At 42.3% G+C, this 24,358-nt stretch overlaps 2 protein-coding genes across 9 annotated transcripts in view; one reads left to right on the top strand and one right to left on the bottom strand.

The window, feature by feature from the left end:
• CCDC85A (coiled-coil domain containing 85A) overlaps window positions 1-24,358 on the bottom strand; it is a 217,413-nt gene that overhangs the window by 158,037 nt on the left and 35,018 nt on the right. For 3 of the 7 annotated variants that reach the window (XM_083832381.1, XM_083832380.1, XM_083832378.1), the window contains one exon: window positions 12,880-12,981. The gene's annotated coding sequence lies outside the window, so the exon portion shown is untranslated. Of the gene's footprint in view, window positions 1-12,879; window positions 12,982-13,554; window positions 13,570-21,288; window positions 21,305-22,833; window positions 23,265-24,358 lie in introns of those variants that run through there. The other 4 variants (XM_083832369.1, XM_083832370.1, XM_083832379.1 and 1 more) reach the window with 4 other exon arrangements.
• EFEMP1 (EGF containing fibulin extracellular matrix protein 1) overlaps window positions 23,417-24,358 on the top strand; it is a 48,897-nt gene continuing 47,955 nt past the window's right edge. The window contains exons 1-2 of one of the 2 annotated variants that reach the window (XM_083832387.1): window positions 23,417-23,568; window positions 24,002-24,089. In XM_083832387.1, coding sequence (XP_083688513.1) covers window positions 24,006-24,089 — 84 coding nt within the window. In that variant the 5' untranslated portion in view covers window positions 23,417-23,568; window positions 24,002-24,005. Of the gene's footprint in view, window positions 23,921-24,001; window positions 24,090-24,358 lie in introns of both variants that reach the window. The other variant, XM_083832388.1, reaches the window with a different exon arrangement.

Genomic DNA, 24,358 nt, shown 5'->3' with positions numbered 1-24,358 from the left:
GAATAAAGAAAAACTTGTATATGGCTTGCTATCAGTGTTATTTAAAGTCATTCTTGGCAATATTTGTTTTCAGTAATTCTTAGGTAAACCACTATTGTGCTCATGGAAAGTTAGTTGTATCTTCCCTAGAAAACTGAGTACTGCAATTAAGCAGTTTTTTTTTTCTTCCTAGTACACTGGCCTTGTTGAGCCTCAGCATTTGAAGATTAAAATTAACAAAAAAGGCATTAAGTGGAGACACTGCAATTGAAAAATTTCGGATGTAACCAAAGCCACTGCAGAGTTTTTGATGTCGCAGATACTGCATCAGGAACTGATTGGATAATAATCAGTCACCATCAGTTCCTAATGCATTGCCTTCAGCATCTAAACAAGCATCTGTGAGTTTCTAACATGAATAGCTGTAATATTGTAATGATTAGATATTTTGCAAAATGTCCACCCACCAAAAACTTGACAGCTCTGTCACAAAATCATAGTGTTATATAAGAGGGAAAGCTAAACTGTTCAATGGGACACCTCGCTCCCTTTCAGGTCATGGCAGTGCATTAGAACTGGATTGGGAGAAAAAAAAAAAAAAAAAGAAGGAAAAGAAGATTGCTCTTGCCTGAGGTGGTTAACTCAACAATGGATTTCTCTTCATAAAGGATTTGCAAGACATACCTAAAATATAGGCATTGTTAATGACAATAGCCACTTACACTGAAAGCAATAGCCACTTATTTCAACACACTGCAAAATAGTTTACAATCTGTTACGTGTTTTGATAATATATACACATAAAATATGCATACTAATTTATACACAAGAATGGAAAAGTATAGAGAGAGGAATCTTTTCTTCACTGATGAAGCAGAGGCCACACTGAACTGGAACACAGCGAAGGACAGCACAAAATGGCAATGCCCAGCAATTCACTCAGGAACTGAATGAGGCATATCCAATTTCAGTAGCACATGATATCTGGGTAAGTAGAAGACAACTTACAGAATATATGGATTTGACAGATCTTCCAAGTTATTTGAGTTTTTACATCTCCAAAAATGATTTGAGACTTGATTTAGATCTCACCTGAAGTATACATCCATCATCAACACAATTTCTATCTGGAGCACAATTTCGTAGCTAGGTACTGGCTCAGAGGAAAGCATCTGGACCCTCCAAGTACATCTGTGGATATGCTGAACGCCTCATATCTCTGTCCTGAGCATATCTTATCCCACGTGAATTTGTGATCACCAATCTACAGCAGAAGTCTGGATAAACTGAATCAGGAAGATGTACAGTGGGATATCACAACTACCAGTGAATTTATTTGCAATGATTTCTCAGAAAAATAACCAGCAAATCATATCTGCACTCTGACAGAAAACATCACCTCCACAGTTCTCTGAGTAGAAAATGGATGCCTAAGAACTTAATTACGATACAACCGGAGTCATCTGGCATTGTTTATTCATTATTGTTATTCAGACCGGAAGTTCAAAAATGGTAACTACAATCTCCTGGCTGTTTCCTCATCAGTTTTACCCATTTCTTCCACACAGAGCTTAGCCTGGCCACAAACTTTGGAAGAGAACGGGGATCTGGAACTGATCTCTATCCCACAAATTGTAGGCTTTCTTAACCAAAGGTTTCTTTTATTGTATTACATTGGTAGGAAGCAAAATCCATACTCAAATCCTCAATCCAGAATCCATGTCTTCGGAGATCGGAAGTGCTGGCACAGGTCCACAGGTTAAATCCTCGGAGTGAACCATCCCAGTGAGAAAGCAATTTGCATAGCACAAAAGCCATCTAAAGGCACCGCTGTGCATGCAGAGGCACAGAGCGCTCTCTGAAAGGCAGGAAACATGGCTTGTGGCAAGAGTAATTTTAGGAGTAAGACACAAAGCCTGAGTAAGCAGATGTTGTCTGCAAGGTCAGAAAGGTAAGTGCCAGCTTCACAACACCGCTGTTTATGCAGTGACACTGAATTTATTCCAGCCCCTCTGGGGAATCATCAACAGCACCTGTGTTGGTTTGCATCTGTGATGAGATTAAACTGTGACCTACAATTCCCTCCCTCCAAGCAAATCCCAGGTTCCTGCATGTGGGGATCCACGCTGTCTCCAGCTGGCACTGAGATTCTGATGGAACAGTTTGAAAGAAACCAAAGAGTTTCTTAGCCTTTTCTTTCCCTTCCTGGGAAAATATTTCATGCCTGTCAAGACTTAGAAACACTGGCCTTCCACTTTTTTTTTCTCTACTTTTGCCTGGCTATCTTTTTAAAAACACTTTCATTCAAGGGGAAATTTGTTATTTTATTTATTCTGACCTTTTCTAATGCCAAAAATGTATCACATCATGCATGACTGAGTGGCATAGTCCCACAGGCCACATATACACAAAATGTGATGAATAACTGTGGAAGAAAGGAGCTAGCAATAAAAGGATTAAATAATTAATAGTAATAGCAAATAGTTATTTATGTACTAAAGTATTTTATGAGAGAAGAGAAGAGAAGAGAAGAGAAGAGAAGAGAAGAGAAGAGAAGAGAAGAGAAGAGAAGAGAAGAGAAGAGAAGAGAAGAGAAGAGAAGAGAAGAGAAGAGAAGAGTCCCACTAATCATGTTCTTTGATTCCACATTCTTATTTCTGCAGGGGCCTGGATGCAAGAGATGTTACGACCTGGCCAGCTGGCAATGTGTGGACAGATTTACTCCGTAAGTTAAATAGGGTTGAGTGCTCTGCAGTTAGCACTGGCTGGTGCCACTTGCCCTCTGGTCTCACGGCATACAGTTGCAGTCCTCCCCTCTCAAAGCACAGGACTCCCATTTAGACAGAGGCCAGGTCAATCCTAGCCAACAAAAGTACATCCTTCTCAGAAATGATTATAGCCATAAAGCACAGAGCTAGTTTTCGTCATTCTACAGGAGCCGTTTTACTTTTACTTTTCTTTGGTCTGTCTTTAACAAAAAAAAAAAAAATAATGAGCGCTGACCTTCAGTTACACTAAAGGTGAATGTATTCTGTGAACCTAACAGCTTTGTGGCTATCTAGGCACAAAGGAGGGAAGTGGGGCAAGAGAGACAGAGATCTCTTACAACGAAAGCTGCAAACCTTATTACTACTTTTAGGTTTGATTTTAATTTACTAGATTTCAAGATGATTCTGTCCCTTGACAATAGTTGAAGTTCTCTGCAGTCCAGTGCTTTTGGGCCTGTTAGATCCAGTTGCCTGTGCAGTGCAACATGCACTTAATTAAACTATGGGCTCCACAGTACAGGGAGTGGGGCTGGCAGCTCTGGGCCTTTGCTTTGGACCCAATTAACCACCAAGGAATTAGCACAACATTATAGGTGTCATCAGATCCTGCTCAGCCTAAATAGAAATGCTGTGAGAGCAAATGGGTGGGAAGACTGAAGGGAGCTGATGTCATTGAGTTCATAGTGTAATCTAATTCTAGATTGTTTCAGGCCTCCCATCTCATCCTCTTCTTTTCTTCCTGTTTCTAGGAAAGAAAATAGCCTCCACCCTGCTAATGATCCCTCAGGGGAGGCAGCGTCAAGAGGCAACACTTGTTGCAGCAGAGAAAAGCCACGGCTGCTGCTGTCGCGGCACGCAACATCAGCCTAGGGAGTATCTGCAGCCTACAGACATCAACTCATCTCAGTGGGTGATGAAAGAAGCCTCCCCCCAACGGGAGCTCAGCTGATCCAGGGAGGGAGGGGAGCAGCTTTTCAGTGAAAGCAAACCGCTGAGCTTCCCAGAACCCCAATAATGTCCATGCATTCTCCAGGGGGGATTTGCAGAAAGACAGGAACAAACATACCCAGACGGAAAGACGCATAGCTGGGAACATCCTTTTTCTCACAAAGAAAACACAGGGCAGAGGGTTTAAGAAGCCCTCGTTCAGCCTCCCTACCAGCAGGCAGTGATGGGTTCCTCTCTGCTTTTTCTTTGCCTCCCTGCTGAATGCTTAGGGCCAGCCTCTGAGCTCCCTCACTGAAGCCACTGGGAACAGGTAAGAAGGCAAAAGGGGGACACTTATTCCTATTCCATGATTGGTTTATTCTCCCCTTTCACACTTCTGATGCAGTTCAGCTACTGCGAAATCAGTCTGCAGGGACAGCCACAAAAAATGGCACTAACTGTACTTCTCCCCATGTCCCTTTTTCCCACTGCCAAGAGGGCAGCCAGCCAGTCTTGCCCTGGGAAAGCTTTGCTCTCTCATGGGAAGCAGCACTTCCATTGCTCTCACCCACTCCTCGGTTCAGCCTCTGCAGTGAGCAAAGGCAATGCTCCACCGGGTCTGTTACCCACAGAGCACCGCGTTCATTTGTGACACAAAATATGGGAGAAAAATGACGAGATAAGACGGAAGAAGTTTTTGATAAGTTATTAATTAAATACTAACATGCTGAATCTCCCACTCTGCTCTCACTGCTTCTGAGAGGCAATAAATTCCATGATGGTATTTCCAAGGAATCTCTACACACACAGAAAGGACATGGACGTGCTCGAGCGAGTCCAGAGAAGGGCGACCAAGCTGGTGAGGGGTCTGGAGAACAAGTCTTACGAGGAGCGGCTGAGGGAGCTGGGCTTGTTCAGCCTGGAGAAGAGGAGGCTCAGGGGCGACCTTATCGCTCTCTACAGTTACCTTAAAGGAGGCTGTAAAGAGGTGGGGGTTGGTCTGTTCTCCTACGTGCCTGGTGACAGGACGAGGGGGAATGGGCGAAAGTTGCGACAGGGGAGTTTTAGGTTGGATGTTAGGAAGTACTTCTTTACCGAAAGGGTTATTAAGCATTGGAATGGGCTGCCCAGGGAGGTGGTGGAGTCACCATCCCTGGAGGTCTTTAAAAGACGTTTAGATGTAGAGCTTAGTGATATGGTTTAGTGGAGTACTTAGTGTTAGGTCGGAGGTTGGACTCGATGATCTTGAGGTCTCTTCCAACCTAGAAATCTGTGATACTGTGATACTGTGAAAATCTCATCCGGGCCAGGCCTCCCGTCCAATATAAATGGCCATAATGTCATCAGACCAAAGATCCATCCAATTCCCATGGCAATAACTAAAAGAAGGTGCCAGAACAAGGTAAGCACAGGGATACTTTCCCAAAAGCTCCTCCAGGCTCCAACAGTTTGTGGCTCATGAACTCCCTGAAACATATGTTCCCATGCATTTAGCATCCCTAACAAATTTATTTGTCACAAACCTGTCCTGCACCCCCTTGAGCTCCAGCATCCCTAATAACTGAGGCAAGGAGCTCCAGCTTAACTACACACTGTCTGAAGAATGACTTCTTTTTGTACCTCTGCTCAGTAGAGCTTCTTCCTTCAAGCTTTCCTTTGTATGAAAAGCTGGCAGCTGAGTATGCATGAATAACACTGGTTGTTCCAAAAAAAAAAAAATTGTTTAAATTTTACTATACTATTCCACAATTCTTCCTAGAAGTGGGAGAAAGAACAAAGAAGAAAAAAAAAATAGGGAAAAAAAAAACCTGAGCAACAAGGAAAGAAAAGAAGGTGAATACCCGTGGTGGAACAGGTCATTGCATCAAAAAGAGAATCTGTAATTCCCGCTTTAAGGACACAAAGAAGTCTCCCAGACAAGTTTAGACATCTTTTGAGTTTCTGCCCAAGTATATAAGCAAGTAGAGAGATGTTTTAAATGACCAGTCCCCCTCTCTCCTGACTGCATACTTGGAGATGTTTAGATGCCATATTTATTCCATCAGGCTCATGCAATGAGTTACACCCAAGAAATGTGCTCCAGAGATGCCCATTTCGGACAGCGGGGTATGACTAACTAGCACGGAGGTCTATGGTCTCCCCAGTTTTGGTCAATCCACCTCCCTCTTGGACCATATCTCAGCACAGACAGGGAAGACGCACAAAGCTGTCCACCCTCCTGGACGACTCTACAGTCCTGATGGAGCAACAGCTCGGGGCACACGCTGTGGATAGCCACCCACACACATAGGTTAATGCACTTTTTGATGATTCATAAACCCAGATCCAACAGCAGAATCAAGCCTTTTGTTCATTATTTTGGAATGAAACATCAGCTAACATTTTTTACAGATGACTGTCAAGGCAAAATTCTGGACTGAAGAGTCCTGCTTATCTAAAGTGAATTTCAGCTACACCCTTTAAGGCAAAGCCATGTCTATTAAAAGAAATAAAGAAAATCCCCAAATCATAATCCTGGAACATTCCGCCAGATTCTGTACTCCGCACAGTCCATTGTCTAGATTTTGCAGGGATCCTCTTTACAGCAAATGCTATTACTGTGCCACATAATCCCTACTCACTGTGGACTAGTTAAGGATGGATTTGTATAGTCTTAACTGCAAATTCTTTTGCTTTGGGGTGTTCTTGCTGAGCCTTTAATAATACAGCTTTGAAGTTTAATTACTGTCTTAACAGTTACAGCTATTATACTTGAGATATATGTAAGATGAGGAATAAGCTTGTACAGGAAGAGTTAACTTTAATCAAAAAAGGAAAAACATCAGTAAAGTTTTATTCATCAATAGCTTTGACAAAATTGATTTTAGTGTCATACACATCAAGTCCAATTTTCAAACCACTGGAGATCTGCTCTCTCACTCCTTCCAGCAAACCCTATTCAATCACTAATTATGAAGGAGAGGAAGATTTGCCAATCAAAACTGGGGAAGCGAGGGGGGGGACACGAAGATTCACAACTGACAGTTGGCTTTACTACTAATATAATGGGAACAACACACATAGAGCAGCCACCCAGAAGATGACTGCCCACAACATTTTGAAGAAGGAGTCACATCAGAAGAGAAGATGGCCACAGAAGATTACGTTGGCACACACCCGAACTAGTCTAATGCACAGAGCTAGAATGACAGAGACTATGGACACACAAAAAAACCTGCTCTGACACAAAGATACATTACCATGCTCCCTTATTTACAGAAGAGGAAAGATTAACAACCTATGTTTCAGCTAAGAGAGAACGGAACTTTATGAAGAAGGCATTCCTCTAAGATCAATCATTTTCTTTGACCTCCCCACAATACTGCAACACCCCCACAGCCATGCTGCTCTTACTTGCAAGAAGAACAGCAAGAAGACACTGAAAACACAGATCCAATGAGCAATCTTCTTTTCTATCTTTACTGCTGTTTGCCTGATGACATAGGCAAAGTTTTAGGTAATAACGTGCATATGTTAACGTGTGGATGTGGATGTACATAGCTGCAACAGCCCCTTTGCACAGTTGGCAATGTGAAGCATAAACATACTGTGGCACACACCTTATGTAGTCAACAATAAATACAAAACAGTATGTTTAGACTCCAGTTCTGCAGCTGTGTTTTGTCAGGCACCCACCTATATTCAGAAAGCATCATTTGCCCAGTAAGCACATACTATCAAACAGGACTACAGAATTCATTTTTTCTACTACATTTACTAAAATAGAAGAAAGCAATTTTGATAACATAGGACATTACTTTTTTCTTGGGCACAGCAGGTGCTGCAAGATGGAGAGACACATCACAGCATTTTGTGTATTAAGTAATAGGAATGTTATTCCAGTGAAAAAAAAGGGATGGTTACTGGGTCAAAAGCCTTGGACTCTGGAAGGTGTTTTTCAGATATAAATAATATCCCATTTTGAAAAACTTTTCCTGCTCCTTCAATAATCTTCTCTTTTTTTCCCAACCAATTCTGACAGCCATATAATTTCTATATATAATATTTTCTACTGGTTCATATCAATTTATGCTACTTATGAACACTTATGTTTATCACTACACAAATAAAAAATAATGTTGAAAGAATTTTTAAGTTGTGAAGTCCAGCCTCCAAACATCATGAAGGTGTAGGATTCAACTTGCAAATTATTACACACTTTACAGGAAAAAAAACAAAAAAAAAACCACAGTTGTTTCTACCTCTTCATGGTTTCTACAGAATATGAAGGGAAAAGATGTCAAGAATATACGTGATCCCTTGATCCAAACGGTCACTGTAATACAATGCATGCTGGTCATAAGAAAAATTTGGAATATTTTTATTTCTTTTGCTAGATGTTCTTCAAATGTCAGATATAATAAATTTAGAGTGTTACTTCTTTCTAAATGCAGTACTAAAGCCTGTAGGGAACTTCTAAGTTCTGTGAGACAAAATTCTAGTGTTAGACTGTAAAAAAAAAATCACTGTAAAATTCAGTTTTTACCCAATTTACCCTAATTTTCTAAATCTAAACATCCCCCTCCTTACCATCTGAATACAGATTGTCTGGTCTTGCACCAAAGGAAAACTTTCTGACAAAAAGTAGAAACCTCTTCTCAGCTAAAAATTCCCATAGAAGGGTCAAAGAATTTGTATTCTCATTCAGTGAAAACTGGACTTTCCTAATTCCAATCTTCCTTCAAATCAAGACAGAGAGAGGCTTCCAAACTTGCCAGCTGAGAGGCAGAATATGTTATCTCCACGAATCACTAATTTTAGGCTCCACACAAAGTACAAGGTCATTTAATGATGTGACTGATTATATCCCATCCCTGAATTCTGAGGACCATGAGAGTAGCATCTCCTCTGCTAAACCAACTGGAGGACAGCCTCAGAAACATTCTTTCCAGAGACCACTAGGTTTAGAAGCTGTACTGAGAAACAATCAGCTCTGCAACTTCTCCAAGTCCCGTGGATGCACTGTACTGGCTGAAATTGCTACCACCAAGAACTCCAGCTTTTTGTTGCCAAAGTCTTTTACGTAGATGCACAAATGCAACTTGTGAACTACATGTAGAAACAGCTAAGGATCACGAAACACAAAAACATTTTTAGCTTGACCACTGTGGCCAGCAGGGTTGTAATTTCTTTGAATCCAGTATCTAGGGTTCTTGGAATTTACCAGCTCTGCTGGCAAAGCTGTCACATCTTGTAACTGCCATGAGGACAGGAGTAAGTTTCAAGGAACTTACAAGCTCCCCAGGGCAGCTGGAGGAACTTGCAAATTTATTTAGACAGATACCTAGTGTTCATGGAAATTTGCCAAGCCTTTTCAGAAAACATATTGCAGTTCATGATGGTTACAGTTTTTTCACTGTTGGAACTACAGGGAGGACCACTGCAGAGGTTATACTCCCTGCTGAATGCCGGAACAAAAATGTGTCTTTGCTGGGAATCTTATATTCTTGGCCGTGTACCTACTGAAGAATATAAACTTCCCTAGAGATCTCAATGGCTGCAGCTTCTACCATATGCCTGAAGGATATTGTAAATGTTCTCATGCAAACTGACCTCCACAGGTAGTCTGGTGAAAACATAATCTGTATCAAGTATCTCACACAAAAGAAAACAGGCACCAGAGGAGCAAGGAAGCACTTTGGGGCCCACCCTCAGCATAGTTCTGGAAGGCTTGATGAAAGGTGAGGACGTTCCCGAGCACAAAGCAGTTGTTTGCTCCTCTGGCACCTGTTTTCTTTTGTTTGAGATACCGCAAACTAAATCCTTACCGATCATCAATGAGGAGCACTGAACCACGGTAGCAGGGGAGAACAGTGATCCCTGGGGAGAGAAGTGGGCATAAGTGATGGGACAGATGGGAAAAGCAAGGAAAACAGGACCTACCTCTGGATATGTTGCACTGCAAATGGGAAACAAAATACCCCAAACAAAGGGCCAGAGGTAACAGAACACTATCAAATCATCATCACACTGTTTACATTGGTGTTGTTTCTAAGGAAGCATACATACTAGCATCAGCTGTCAGGTGGTTGGGCCTATCTCCTAAGCACAGGGGTCTGATAAATTTTGAAGACTCACGATGTTATTTTAAGAATATGACATGTATATGAATATTACTGCCAATGACTTAACAGATATTCTACTCCCTGACCACACCACAGAGTCTAACTGGACTTAGCTATCCCTAGGAGTTTCTATCCCATGCCTACCTTAAAGTCTCTATGAAATCACTAAGCCGCTTCAGTGGAGCATCTGCATGTCTCCACATCAAAAATCAGTGTTAGATACAGCCAGCCTCTTCGTTTAGATTCAGGACAGATCAAAGAACACTCTGACCTCTGGAGCTGACTAATTCTGAGCCAAGATGTCCACTCTTACAATAAAAACAAGGTAACATTCTTCTGGGGGGAAGAGTCACACAGATTTGCCCACATCAGTCCCCACAGGAAGAGAAGACTTTGCCTCATTTACAGCAATTTAGACAAGACCAGGATTGTCTGGAGAGAGATCTTTATGGCCCTCCAGCACCAACCGCTGACTCCCCAGTTATGCAGGTACACCACACTCACGTTACAAGGGACTCCCTCTAGCTGCTAATCCCACAGACAACCTGAATCACCATCACCTTTACTAATTCTGGATCATATCATGTCAGAAGGAGTGGCCCCACCGAGCTACCTGTTCCTTCGGTTTCTCCAAACCTGCTTTTACATAGTGTGGCACAGAGAAGCCTCTACAGAACCCATGCAGAGAAATATAGCAGATGCTACCAGAAAGGCCCTAAACAGCAGCATGTGTTCTATGTGTATATGCATGTGTGCACGTTTTTCAGCATGTACGTGTGTTCAGAGGTCTGTCCATAATTCCAGGACTTCTGCACCCAGAGAAATTGATTTTTGCCTTCTAAGAAGCATTGGATTCATTAAGAGGAAAACAAAAGAGGTTGTAAGAAACATGAATAGGAGGGAGATGTACCCGATAAGCGTGGATAAAGGAAAAACTGATTCATCAACACTCTTTAGACTCTGCTTATTACATTGGCTTCCCTGGGCATAAGTCTCCCCTCTCGTTTTAATCTTTCAAAGACTCTGCACAGGCAGTAAACATTGATTGAAACTGTTTGCGATCAATATTCTCTTTACTTCTTCTTTTATCCACACTGATATTAATACATACAAAGAAACTTCTGCACAAGAGCCTTTCCTGACCTTCTCCTCCGTGTCTTATACATACACACACACAAACAGTCATCTCAGAAAATACACTGGAGCAATGGAGCCACTGCCAAATTCTCTTGCGCCGTAGTCTCTGTGAACCTGAAACAGTCTGTTATTCAGGACCTGAACCTTAAGACAAATAATTGGATTTAGGATTCCTGATCTTGACAGGTTGAGATGTTTTTCCTGAATTCATCCTGCTCAATTTTCTGTTTAACCAAATTGCAACAGAAATCACATTTAGCAGAGAAGATGATCACACAGCAGCAGCTTCAGAAAATACAACATCAGGACAGAAAAGTTTAATCTTTGTTAACCAGTCTAGTTTCTAACATCACATGGAAAGCTATCTTTGCAGTGATTACAGAAATTCAAACACTTTCCCAAATAACTGTATCCACAGAGGGCAAGTTAATTTCTTTGACAAAGCACCAAATGAAGCCTCACAAAGGACATAACAGTTGTACATAACAGCTTGCCACAACACTTACATAACTTTCTCTAATTCTTTTCTCTTTCATGTAATTTTAAATAAGTAAATTGACTTAAATGGGGGAGTGCTAGTTATTAGCCCATTTTAAACAAGAGGAAAATGAGTTTAATTGCATATATTATGTTAGAATATGCTGGCACTCCCCAAAAAGGCATTGCCTTTGTTTGTAAGGTAAGTCTGTTCAGAGGATTCAGAATTTTGGCTCATTTTTCTTCACTTCATGAACCAGAGCAGAATTCTGTGCAAACTAGAGGTGAAGAGGATCAGCACAGCATTCAGGAAAGAGTTGTTTCATCTAGCAGAGAATAACTAGGACAAAGCCATCAATTTCAACAATTCCAAACAAGGGAAAGTTCAAGTATGAAGCTATATCCCAGTTTCAGAGAAGATCTCTCGTCCTAAAATGAGCTGAAGCAAATATACAAATCCAAACTTCTTTAACACATTGGGAATTTTTGGAACAAGCTCCGGATATAAAGTTTGTGGAGCTCTTCTGTACATCCTATAGAGTGAGAATTGTGAAAGACCTCCGCCCCAGAGAACACAATGCCTGTGCTCTATTGTCTAATGTTCCATCTTCTCCACTGCTGGTCTGACATTTGAACTGTGACTACAGAATTCCTCTAAAAATATTTGCACATTTTTGTTCACCTTCCAGTAAACATTCGGCTTCTCCACCACTGTGAAGAGACAAACACACCTCATGCTGCTATTTTACCACTAGAGGGCAGCTGTACATTTCTTGATCTTTTCATTAGCTCAAAGAATTAATTTTGTTGCATTCCTAAGCAATGGATGCACAACATATAACTTTGGCTCAAGAATCTTATAAAAATCTTCTTTGTTTTAAAGCAAAACACAGTGGTTGCCATTTGAATCGCCGGTTTATCACACAGCGCGACTTAGGAAGTACGTAGTACCCTTATACACAGATTTCTGAAGGAACTATGCTGAGTTGACTTTTTAATGGAGAGCACCATTCAGGAAACATCTCTTTACTTTGCCAGGGTTCAGTTTGTTTCCATGGTGCATTCCCTATCTCATAGGCTTATGGTATTTTTCTGCTGCTTGTAAGTCCATATGCTTTAAAAGCAACAATAACAATTTATTGAAAACCATGTTTTTAAAGGTCAGCATTCTTTTAATGTGCACGTTTACTTAAAACCACAAATCTATGTTAAGCAATTTTCACCAGCAAAGAACTGGCTGGTTCAAGTTTCCTCTTTTTTTTTTTTCTTTTTCTTTTTACTGCTATCAAGTGCCCTGTCATCTGTATAAATCTCCACCAGTGTCAGACCATGCCCTCAAACCAACATTTAGGACATTTAAGATTTGCTTGTATATTTGCCTGCTTGTATGTTCTCCTCTTTAAGGCTCATCTAGCCTGAGCCAACAAGTGACTGCTGTCAGTCAGACCACAGGAGCTCTCCCACAAGAGGAGCGCAGTCCCACTTACCTCATCCTCAGCTGCATTCCTTATACAGGCTTCAGGGGACGGCAGCAGCTCCACACGCAGCTTGAGGTGACGTCTGATTTCCACGGGGCTCTAACCACAGATCTGCATGGACATAAACCAAAAGCGTCCTTTCAATAAGCCCCACAGAGGTTTTGCCATCCCATCCTTTTCAAATGACTCAACAAACAACGTATCATGTTACCGCATCTCTTGTTCCCGTTAACTGAGAAGTTCCCCTAATTTTGGTCCTTTATTCCTCAGAAAACTCAGCCATGAGCTGCGAGGATTACTGGGGCTTCAAAGCCAGCTGTTAAGAGTTATGCCACCACACTCAAGGGAAGCATGGATTGAATTTCCAGCCTCATTCAGGGACCAAATCCTTCCTCTGATCCCTTCCACAACACACCTCACACTGCTGCGCAGCACTTGGTGCGACAGAAAAGGGGAATTTTTCTGGAAGTACCATATTAAAATATGATGAGAACACCCTGCTAACAATAATACATTGTACAAGTTCCTTTTCCTATTACAAGCCCTACAAGTCAAGCCCTACAACTGAGTACTTGAACTGGCTATCTTCCAACCATGAATGGAAAAACACACTGACATGAAAGTTCATTTTAAAAGACACCAGAGGGGCGACTTGCAGATTAGGCCACATTGAATTTTCCTCACTTTTTGTGTAACTCTTCAAGAGATTTGTTGTGGCATTCCACAGCTCTCCAGGCAAAAAAGCAAAACATACTGTATAGAGCTTGCAGATGCAAGAGCTGAACACTTCTTTTAGAAAATACCAACCTACAATAACAAATCTTTTTGCTATTCACAAGAGAATCATTGAGTATTGCAAAACTTGATAATTACTGATTCATGACAGATTTAGGAAAAACATCAGCTTAAGTAATCAGGTCAGGGCACTGCTGTTGACCACAGTGTTGGCAAAAGAAACATGTTTCTTTCCTCATATCTTTCATCAAAGTTTAACATTTCACAGTATTTAGCTTTTAGCACTTCATTGGTCCAAACCAGTAAACAACTGATAGTTTAAGAGCTACAAGTTAACTTGTGAGCAAACATCTCTATTTAGTATTGTCTTATAATTCATTTACACTGTTCAGATACTTCTAAATTCAAGTTAGTGAAATTACTGAGAATCCCTAAGAGTTGTAAAATAATTTATTACTGCTGTTAATAAACTCACAATATTATTAATCCCTTACACATTCCATTACAAAAGGTATGCTGTGTAACATATTGCCAACTGGGAATAAAGATTTCATTCAGGTCCCAAGATGGCAAAAATCAACCAACCAAACAAACAAAAGCAAGCAAGCAAACAAACAAGCAACTTTTTTTATGAAGGAAGTGTGTGTCTGATTTTCTTTTCCTCCTGGAAAATGAAGGAGCTTTTCCCTAATAGACATTACTGCAAATAAATCTATCCTACTTTCTTCCATGTCTGCCTGATATTCCTTGCCTGACACTAGGGAATCAGTCTGAAAAGGCAGCAGTGCAGCGAAGGAAGGTCTTCTGACTCCAATGAACTATTTTAATAGCTCCTTCATAAAATGCACACTACAAAGTATCTCCTAAAAACGAGAAACTGTTAATCTGCCCCAAGTAATTATTTGTTCTGGTTCTGGAAATAAAAAAATTATCCTTACCACTTTGCCTACCTATGCTCAGTCTGCCTGACACAACAAATGAAGTGTGTTTTAGCAATTAAAACCCTTCTCACAGGGGCCAACTTTCAAACATCAGAAGCCAGCTGGACTTCAGGCCTACATCACAGCTACATTTCCTGCATAATAGAAGGCTTTTAATAAATAATAACAGCCGTGTTGGAGATGCGAACTGAAGTTAATTGGATGAAGCTTGTCAAGAATCTGGAGTAATCCCACCCAAAGTAATACACATTTTTTATACACACTTGTTCTAAAATGAATGTTATGTCACTGTTAACTTTCAATCATTACTAGCTTTAAGGGAATGCTGCAAAGCCATCTACCTTCAGAGAAATATATGTGTGTATATATATCCTCTTTTAAACTTTCCTGCTAATTAAAGCAGAAGAAAGAAAAATGTTTGGTGGAAGGCAAGAAAGAAAGGACAAACTGCAGTTATAGGAAGAAGAGCTGTTAAGTAGCAGCTATATTCAACTTCAGAGTTACATGACCTATACATACACGTTCCATTTTTTAGTCTTCTCCTTACAGGTACCATTAGAAAGTTTTCTCTCATTCACAGGATTTTTTTTCTTGTTGTTACAAAACTTTTCAGTTTCATATAGTTCTACTCACGAAATTTAGATGTCCTCACAAAGCCACTATTGAAAAAGACAGAACTGTTATCTCTGCAGACCTTCTAAATGAGGAGATGATATTAAAGACAAAGAACTGCCTTCTTTATAATAAGATATGTCGCTGTAGAAGAGATTAGGACATAGCAGCAGAGTAGGCTCAAGTACTTGGACAGTGACTGTTGGTACACTGCCAGTTACTCTGAAACCCCTCAGTTTTCATTAATTTTGTGCTATAAATGCACACGCACCAGTTACATTCTAATGCCACAAAGGGTGAGATCTGATTCTGAATTAGTGCTAAGTTCAATAACTACTACAGTTTCCTGCAAACAGTCTTAAGTTTTAGTGAAGAATAGGCAGATGTCCTCCTTAATAAACTGCAGTGCCACAATCTGAAGGCTAAAGTCCCCTCCACTGGTTTTGCACCCTCCCCTTTAAAGCAGCAAGGAATTTACCAGGTAGCAGCAACTATTCAACCTGTGCCCAAAAGCCATTCTGCACACCTACCAACAGAACTGTAACAGGCTCCATAAACCCACTGCAGTCAGACCACACAAGTTTCAATGAGTCTCAAGCACAAGGAAAGAATCTGACCCTTGTTCCTCAGGCAACAAGTGCCAAAGAAGCTATTTTACAATCAAGCTATCTACTCTAACAGGCTTAATTCCCTCATCATCAGGATGACATGCTTCTTAGCATCCACAGCTTACTTAAAGACACCAGTCAGGAGTTCCAGCAACATTCAAAGATTTGTATATTAAATGCCTTCCTGAAAGATTTATAAATTCCAGGTACTTAATAACTGAGACAGATAATTAATAACTCAGCCACAATTTGCTGACAAAATGATGAACCAAAAGCTCTCCTTAGATTTGAGAAAAGCACAGGCAGGCTCAATCAATTACGCTTTTCTTGCTTCAGTGTTTTGTTTGTTTGGTTGGTTTTTTTGCAGAGAATGAATTTACGTGGTAAAAGCCTGTTCTCTCTTAAAGATACACATTTGAAAAATGATTGATGAACATGAGCATAAAGGACCAAGGCCTAAAATTCTGACACACTCTAATCACTGATTCTAGAAGTGAAAATTTCTGCAACCACAGTTCACTGTTTAAAGTGCTGTCAAACATTACAGTGAGAGGCACATTTTTTCCAAGCGTAAGGGAGCTGGAAAGCAAAACTTCTCTACGTAAAATGGGACAAAAGGTAATAAATAAGGAGTCTGGAAGTACTAGCAAGGCATTGAGTAGGACCCACGTAAGTATATTCCTCCCCCCTCTCCTTTCCACTGATGCAAGTAATTTTTTCCAAATGCCCCTTTTTCTTTGTTACTATTTTACAAATACATGGAAAGACAGGAGGACAGGTTGGCGCTCCAGCTGTAACTTGTCCTGCACAAAGCAACTAGTGCTTCCCTTAAAGCATGTACCTATACTTCATCTTAGGCACGCTGATTTCACATTCAGTGAACCACTTTAACCACCTTTAAGGAGCCTTCTGCAGGAAATGGAACTTGGGCGTACAAAACACTCGCTGGCTAACACAGGAAATGGCAGGAATGTCATTTCTGAGAAGAGCTAATCCACATGTGGGAACCTCTTTGAGTGTGCTCCATGCAGTCACCTGACAGCCCTGCAGCGGCTGGGCTGCCTCGGAGGCAGGGGGCAATACCCCAGGCGTTGTTCTGCAGCCTCCAAAGAGGGGCACTTTAATATTTTAATCTGCAGAACTGTATTTATGACCTGCAGCTGTGGTGCCAAGGAGGCCCACAGCCCCGTACACACTGAGCCTATTGTTGGCAAAACAGAGTGCTGAGGTTTCTTGAGTGACATAAGCACATTAACTGAACAACCCTAGGCTGCTCTGGATGGGGGCGGAGAAGGGTATTTGTTTTTCTTTGTATCGAGCAGTTTATTTGGGGCCTTTATCACTTTTGGTGTTAGCAGTCTTCCAAATTTTAATAGCCCCTAAAGCACAGTAAATCGTGAATGAGCAGGAACTAATTTCTCGGGGCTTTGGGCTTGCAGGGAAAGAGAACTTGAACCGATTAATAAAAAGAATCCCCAAGTTACATATAATTTAAAATGAGTATATATTGCAAGTTATGTGTTGGTTTATTACCCAGAGGAAATGCTTTGTATTGTTCTGCAGCCACTTAAAAGAGATACCTCAAGGACTCAGAGCAGCAGTGCTCCCTCCATCTCCCTCCCAGAGCTGAGCTCTTCCCTGATGTGGTGAAACTCCCATCGAGAACAGTTTGGGAGCATGCAGGGATATAGACTTTTCTGTGTCAGCTTTCGGTTGTATCATCTTCCAGCCTCTTCCAGAATTTTGATGCCTTCCAACCGCATGTATTTGCTAAAAGGGGTGAGAGGATAACCCTTTATAATCTCACAGAAAGGAAAATCTCTACTGTTATTTTTCTTCTGCTTTCCATGTGGCAGCACACAGACTAGCACTAAGTAAATTTAACATTCAAAGGAAATAAAATGCTCTGACATATATTCCTTAGCATTATCGTGCAGATATTCACCAGAAAAGTTGAGTCTCTGCAGAATGATTAACAGGTCAACTGGGTGGGTTGCCTGCCAAGTTCACCTCCCACAGAATTAATAAGAAATGTTGCTCCTGTTCTAGTATTAATAACTTTTTCTCAAAAGAGAAAAAGAAAGAAAAGCAAACTCAGAGTTCAGAAGATACTTATGAAACCAAATTACTTTTTTAAATGTCTGCTGATCCTGATACTTATGGATTCTAAAAAGCAGAACAGTCACTAGCAAGAGCTCTGCCAACAAATCTGTTCCTCTGAGGTCCCCCTCCACTGCAGCATTTCTGAGATGCCTCATTTTTGTTGGGCTGAAAACCCACGACACTGTCACACTCCATTCTTAAACCAAGAGGTTTTGCTGGAAGCACTAGGTTAAGGTTTTCAAAAAGGGCTCCCTATACGGATGTCTGCCTTGAAGGTGTAAGTGCATTCTGAAATCAGGAGTACACTCTGTCCTCTTAACTGAGGGCATAAGCCTCAGAAGCACTCAAAATACCTTCTGAAACCCTGCTGCTAAATGCTATAAAGAAATACTGACTGCAAAATTAAAACTAGGGCATAGTAACAGCTTACACATCCAGTCTGCTGAAGCTGACCTGCCTGTTAGAAAGCTGTGCTAGTCACACATGTATATTTGATTCCAGGCAATTCACACTTACCTTTCACAAATGTACACAACAGCACAGGACAAAAAGAGCCACCTACCCTCAGGGGAAGGCAAACTGCACTTCGTACACAGAGGGAACTGAGATGCCAGAGAGTTTTTACTCATCCACACTCATCTTTCTCTCTGAAACGTGCGCGTTTCGAGGCAGTGGCAAGGTGCCACAGCAGGCCTTGTCACAGCTGCCTGAGATCAGCCTCACAGACAAGCATCCAGATCCCACTGACTTTGAAAGGGATCCGGGTATCTAAATTGGTTAAATGTCTTTGGAAATCCTCGATACATAAGTGAATGTATTCCCCCCATTTCCCTGCACAAGCATCACATATTTTCTCCATTTTACAGACCAAGAGTATACCAAGAAATAGATTAAATGACTTGCACAAAGCTTCACGAGAAGCCAAAGCTAGATATGAAACCGACTCCAACATATTCTGGGTAATACTGGATCTGAATTCTGGCATTTCTGTTTTGCCTCTTAGCCAGAGCAAGGAACTGCACTGACATAGTTTAATCAGAAGAGTAGTATATATTCCAGCTAATATTTTGAATATCAAGAAGGCTGTTTGTTCCTCAGATGGATTATAGTTCTGTGAAAAGCTTCTAGGCAGCCCTCACTTTATCCAAACTGGTTGAAACCTAGTCCAGCGTCAGACTTGAACTCCTGTATGCAGCAAAGCTGGTTTTCCAGAAAAAGGAAAGGAGTGATGGCTCCAGTGTTACAAAAGCCACATACCTACATCAATACTTGCTTCCCAGTGCTGCTGCTCTTATCTGATATGAAAAAAAAGAGAAGAGAAGAGAAGAGAAGAGAAGAGAAGAGAAGAGAAGAGAAGAGAAGAGAAGAGAAGAGAAGAGAAGAGAAGAGAAGAGAAGAGAAGAGAAGAGAAGAGAAGAGAAGAGAAGAGAAGAGAAGAGAAATCTCTGTTAGGTACAGCAATGGAAAAGAGTTGCTACACAGAGGAATGCGACTGAATGAGTTAGAAATACCCATACATGCAAAAGGTGGGAAGACTGTTCAAATTCCAGATAAAATTGCTTAGCAAAATAAAATCTTCTCAGCATTAATGGTGCACTGGTGCCTGGATTTGTGACACCTGAAATTCTTACCACATTAAGTAAATCAGTCCGTAAAAATAGACACTGTACAATTCTGAGTTAACTTTTGTTAAGGTGAGCTGCAAAGTTGTGCCCTGAAAATGCTGAGATAGCACCTGTAAGCCACAGTACCTCGGTTTGCAAAGAGAAGCCTGAAATTAGCTCCACACCTAAGAAGCAACAGGATTGGCTGACAGGCATGAAAAACACTAATTTTGTAAGACACGGGAGGTGGTGAACCAGACACGGAAAGTAAAATGCACTCGTCCTTCTCCCACACTATCACACCTCATTTCACGTGTTACTTTCAGCTGTATCGCACTTCTCAAGCCCTTAATTTTCTAGTTTGGTGTGGCTGCACAGCTGGACCAATGAAAAAGATGAACAGCTTCCTGCAGGGGCTCTGTTCTCAGTCACCCGCTCTCCCACACTCACGTCTTTTACTATCAAATGACTTTGATGAGAACACAACATCACCCTCTCCCATCCACACTTCTGCTGGAGTTTGCAGAAGCATATGAAATATACGATCACATCCCTTCAAAGTGCAGAAGAAAAGCAAATTGCATGCCTTATAAACCGCATACAAACTGCACACTTGATTTTCAGTAAAAGTTAAAAAAAATATGGCAACAATATTAAATTTTAATATCCTCAGAGAATTTGTAGACCTCTATAAATGAAATCACACATTAGTCTAAACTAGCCAAAGGCCTTGACACAAGAAAGACCATGCAATATCTGCCACAGATGAGATAACCTCAGCAAAATAAAGGCCTAAATTCCAGACTACTAGATTATCTAATCCAGCTTCAGTGTATTTTTCCTCTCCAAACTGCAAGATTTATGGGGAAGGAGTTTTCTCTAATTATATGTTTTTACTATCTTTCACCTAAGTGATACTGTAATACAAATCAGTGAAGAAATAATAGCAAAAACATATTTAGTTTTAATGAGAGGCTGAGGAAGAGATTCTGTTCTCTGTCCTCTGCTACTGACATTTTGCTCCTTATTTTTGTAATTTCAACATCTATGATCAGAAAGTAATATGAGAAATGTTTTTCTGTTAGAGAAAGGTTCTGTTAGCTTTCTTTTAAAGAGTAATTTGCTAACACAGTTCTTTCAAATTAAGTTTATGTTAAAGTAACACCTTATGCCATACGCAATGTGTTCATGATAGTTCCCTTGAAGATAAATCAACTCATAAAATCTTACCTCAAATAAAAGTTCAACATTTGTCATATTTAATCAGCAATGAAGTCAGACATATGAATTCTTCACAATTTATCCTTCACCAACACTATGTCATTTCCAAGTCGAAACGTGGAAAAAATTTTGACTTTTGCAGGAAGTGTGGCAGAATGGCAGCCTGCCATGTTATCAAAATAATTTATGTTCTAAAATTCCTACGAGTCCGACATGAAAATAACATCTCCACCATTCCAGCTCTTAGTTTAGACAACTCCAGCATTACTTGATATGACATACTCAGGAAAAGAAATCATCTTAAATTGACACTGATAGTCCCCTGAGTTGACAAATACAAGTTGCTTAAATTCGCTGTGCTTGATTTTCTTTCTAGTGAGCTATGCTTGAAACAGGAAAAGGGGGTCAGATCTGGGAGTAGAAGAGATTAAACTGCAATTTTGTTTTCCTTATTTTCAGGCTAGCCTCTAGTATCAATCTAAGCCTGCTCTAAATTATGTCCAGCTGTCTATTGCCCCTAGGGACAGTTCCAGCAGCCAGAATTAGCTGGACTGCAGTGACATTTTGACCACACACAGTCTTCCTTCAGCCTACCTGTCTTTGGGTTTCTGAGGACAAAAGGGGGTGGCAACAAGTCCTGCCAGGAAGAAAAAAAATGTGAGCATTTAGTCATAAACACAAGAATGTACGAAAAGTACAGTTTTTAAAGGAAGCAAAAACTGAGATGTGTCAAAGAGTTCGCTAAAGCCGTAGGGAATAGAGTGCACCATTTACAGAAGGAGCCAAGAGGCAGCAATTAGAGGCCAGCCTCACAGGGCTGCTTCGATCAGAAGCACCACCAATGACTGCTGCAAGGTGCTGACCTCAGCAATGCCATGCTGCATGGTCTGCAAGACAAAACCGGTGGGTTGACCACTTCTTAAAAGACATCTTCGGACATGTAGATATGTAAGGAAGCTATTCTCACCCAGATACCTCACACATTCCTCAACATTTCCAAGGGTCTAAATCATGTTATCCTTCATCAGGCAAATTTCCACTTGCCTCAGTAAGAAATATCTGAACTACAAAATCACAAGCTGAGTCTACCACCTCCATTTAAAGGACAATGAACAATCCTTGGCAGAGTATGATATTTCAGCAAATGTGTAACACCGTCTGAAGCCAGGTGCGGGATCTATGCTCAGCCAGTGCTCATACATGCTCCAAAACGATGTTCCTGTTGTTCTCTGTTTCATTTGTCCTAGAGTGCAACACAGGCAATGTCTCCCTAGGTGACAGATTAAGACAAAACATTTTTAAAGGTCGACTTAATCCAGAAGCCAACAAGTTAAATTCAGGTCTCTCGGCATGGCAGATATTTTGACAGTACATTCAAAAATAGCCATTGTTGCCAGCAAAGACAAGCAATTGATATCACTATTTTGAGTATTAGGAATATCTGTACTGCTTTCTATTAACATGAAACAGCAAATTTTCACAATATAATTGGTGGCGTGTCATAAATATGAGTGTAGTTTACACTAATAGGAGTCATTAACTTGGAGCCAATCTAACACTTTGAACCTGTATTGCTAAAAAATGTTACATAGACTTAGGGCAGAATAAAGGGAGCATTTCTTTGAGCAGGAAAGTAGGTGTCAAAAGATAGCTTGTTAAATACACCAGCATACAAAAGTACATGCAAAATGTCCTAAAAACGTAGTCAACCTAAAGCCAACCAATGTCATTAATGTTTGAGGGTTATTCATCTGCACAACGTGACTACCACCAGCCCCATGGGTGTTAGCTCATCCTCTCCCCGGACAAGAAGATTCATGGAAACGTTTTGATTTTATATGCAGTTGTAACAATACAGATGTATGCTACACATACAAGTGATCATACTCAGAAATAGCTGAAGAACCAGTATGCTCTTTAGGCAGACCTTCTCAGCCTTTGACAGATTTTTGCATTTACCTTCTACCCTTTGACTTCTTTGGGTTATAAGCCCACACTGAAAACTCGTCCAAAGCTTCCTCTGTGTAAACTGGTTTCCAGAGCAACCTTCCCACCTCCATTAAAATCTCCAACTGCTCTCACTGGAGCTGCCACTCTGGCAGTCCTTCAGTAAGGGGACTCCTTGTGTATTTTATTTACCAAATTCAGAGTGAGTGCTGGCGGCTTCTGTTGCTGGAGCAGCTCTTATCAGCACCCAGTGGGGCCCGCTCCGGCCCAAGCTCCTCACAACCTCCCAGGAAAGCTCCTTCCGTGCGTGGCCTCTGCTCCATGCTGGGCTTAACTCTAAGAAAATGCACATCTTGCTCCCCATTTGCTCGGGAATTGTGAGGTACCTCCTTCACCTGCACCCTGCTTCTCCTCAGCGCGGGGCCGGCCATTTGTCGCCTCACGCCCTCCGCACACACCAGGCGTCGAAGCCCGAGGCACGCACATGGCAGCGACCTCCCACACGAGGGCTGCTACGGCGGCGTTGTAGAAAGTCAGTGGCCGGGCTGCTTGAGGGAACGGGCCGGGACCGTGCCCGGCGTGAAGGGCCTCGGTCCCCCAGAGCAGCGCCCTGCCCCGCTGCCGTCTCTCCCGCACCCAAGATGGCAGCAGGGCCCCGCACCTGCCCCGCCTCGGGACGCCCCGGCCGGCGGGCCGCGGGGAGCGGCGGAGGGCCGTGCGCCTGGTCCGCCCCGCCCCGCAGCAGGGCTCCGGCCGCCGCGGGGCCGGTAGGGGGCGCCGGGGGCTCCGGCAGGAGCCGGGCCCGTTTCTATTTAGCCGAAGGCCCACGGGGGGGAGCGGGCGCCGGCAGCGCAGCGGAGCCAGCGGACGGACGGGGCCGAGCCACCGCGGTAACGCCGCCGGGAGCAGCCGCCGGCCCCGCTGCAGGTAGGAGCGGGCTCCCGGGCCGGCTCCGCGCCCGGCCCGGGGTCTGCTGCCGGTGCTGTTCCCCGGCAGCGGGGCGGCTCGGCTCGGCAGGGCAGGGCAGCCCCGAGCCCGGCAGGTGCCCGGCGCGGAGCCCGGCGCCGCCGCTGCCTCCTCGGGGCCCCGCGGGCGTTCTCCCGGAACCTCACCGCGGCACCCCGGCGCGGGATGGCGAGGGCGTTGCGGGGCTTTAAAGCCGGCTGCTTTGCCGTGCTCGGCTCCTTTTCAGCCGGGCGAAGCGCAGCGGGCTGCCCGCGCCGCCGAGCCGCCCCCTGCCCCCTGGCAGGACCGGGTTGCTGCCTGCCGCGGCGCCCAGGTAGCGAGGGACCTGTCCCGGGTCTGCTGGCAGAGCGGCGCTGAAAGGACTCGTGGCTGACTTGTTTTTCTTTCTTTCAAGGTTCATGATGTTGACAGCTATGTTCTTGGCTGCTCTCATCCTTATTACGGTGCATTCACAGGAAACTGAGGAAACCATAACATACACGGTAAGGTTTAATGGAGTTGGGGATAATTATTGCTTTGCAGGAGTTCTTTTCTAAATGACCCTTAAAAAAAAAATCTTGTCAATGTATAGTATGCAATACAAAGTTCTTTGAGTCTGAATGTTAACTGTAAAATAAGCTGCTCCTACGCTGAAACAGTGAAAGTTGAAGTTTACAAGATTGAGCAGAATGGGCTGCGGCTCTCTGTTCTGAAAAGCTAGCTATGGACTGAGCTTGATGAACTGAATAAAATTATGAAGCTTCATTTTTTT

The sequence above is a fragment of the Anser anser genome (genome assembly GCF_964211835.1).
Source record: "Anser anser genome assembly, chromosome: 3".
NCBI lineage: Eukaryota > Metazoa > Chordata > Aves > Anseriformes > Anatidae > Anser > Anser anser.
The sequence above is the reverse complement of the archived record's forward strand: the minus strand, read 5'-3'. Positions and strand labels throughout refer to the sequence as shown.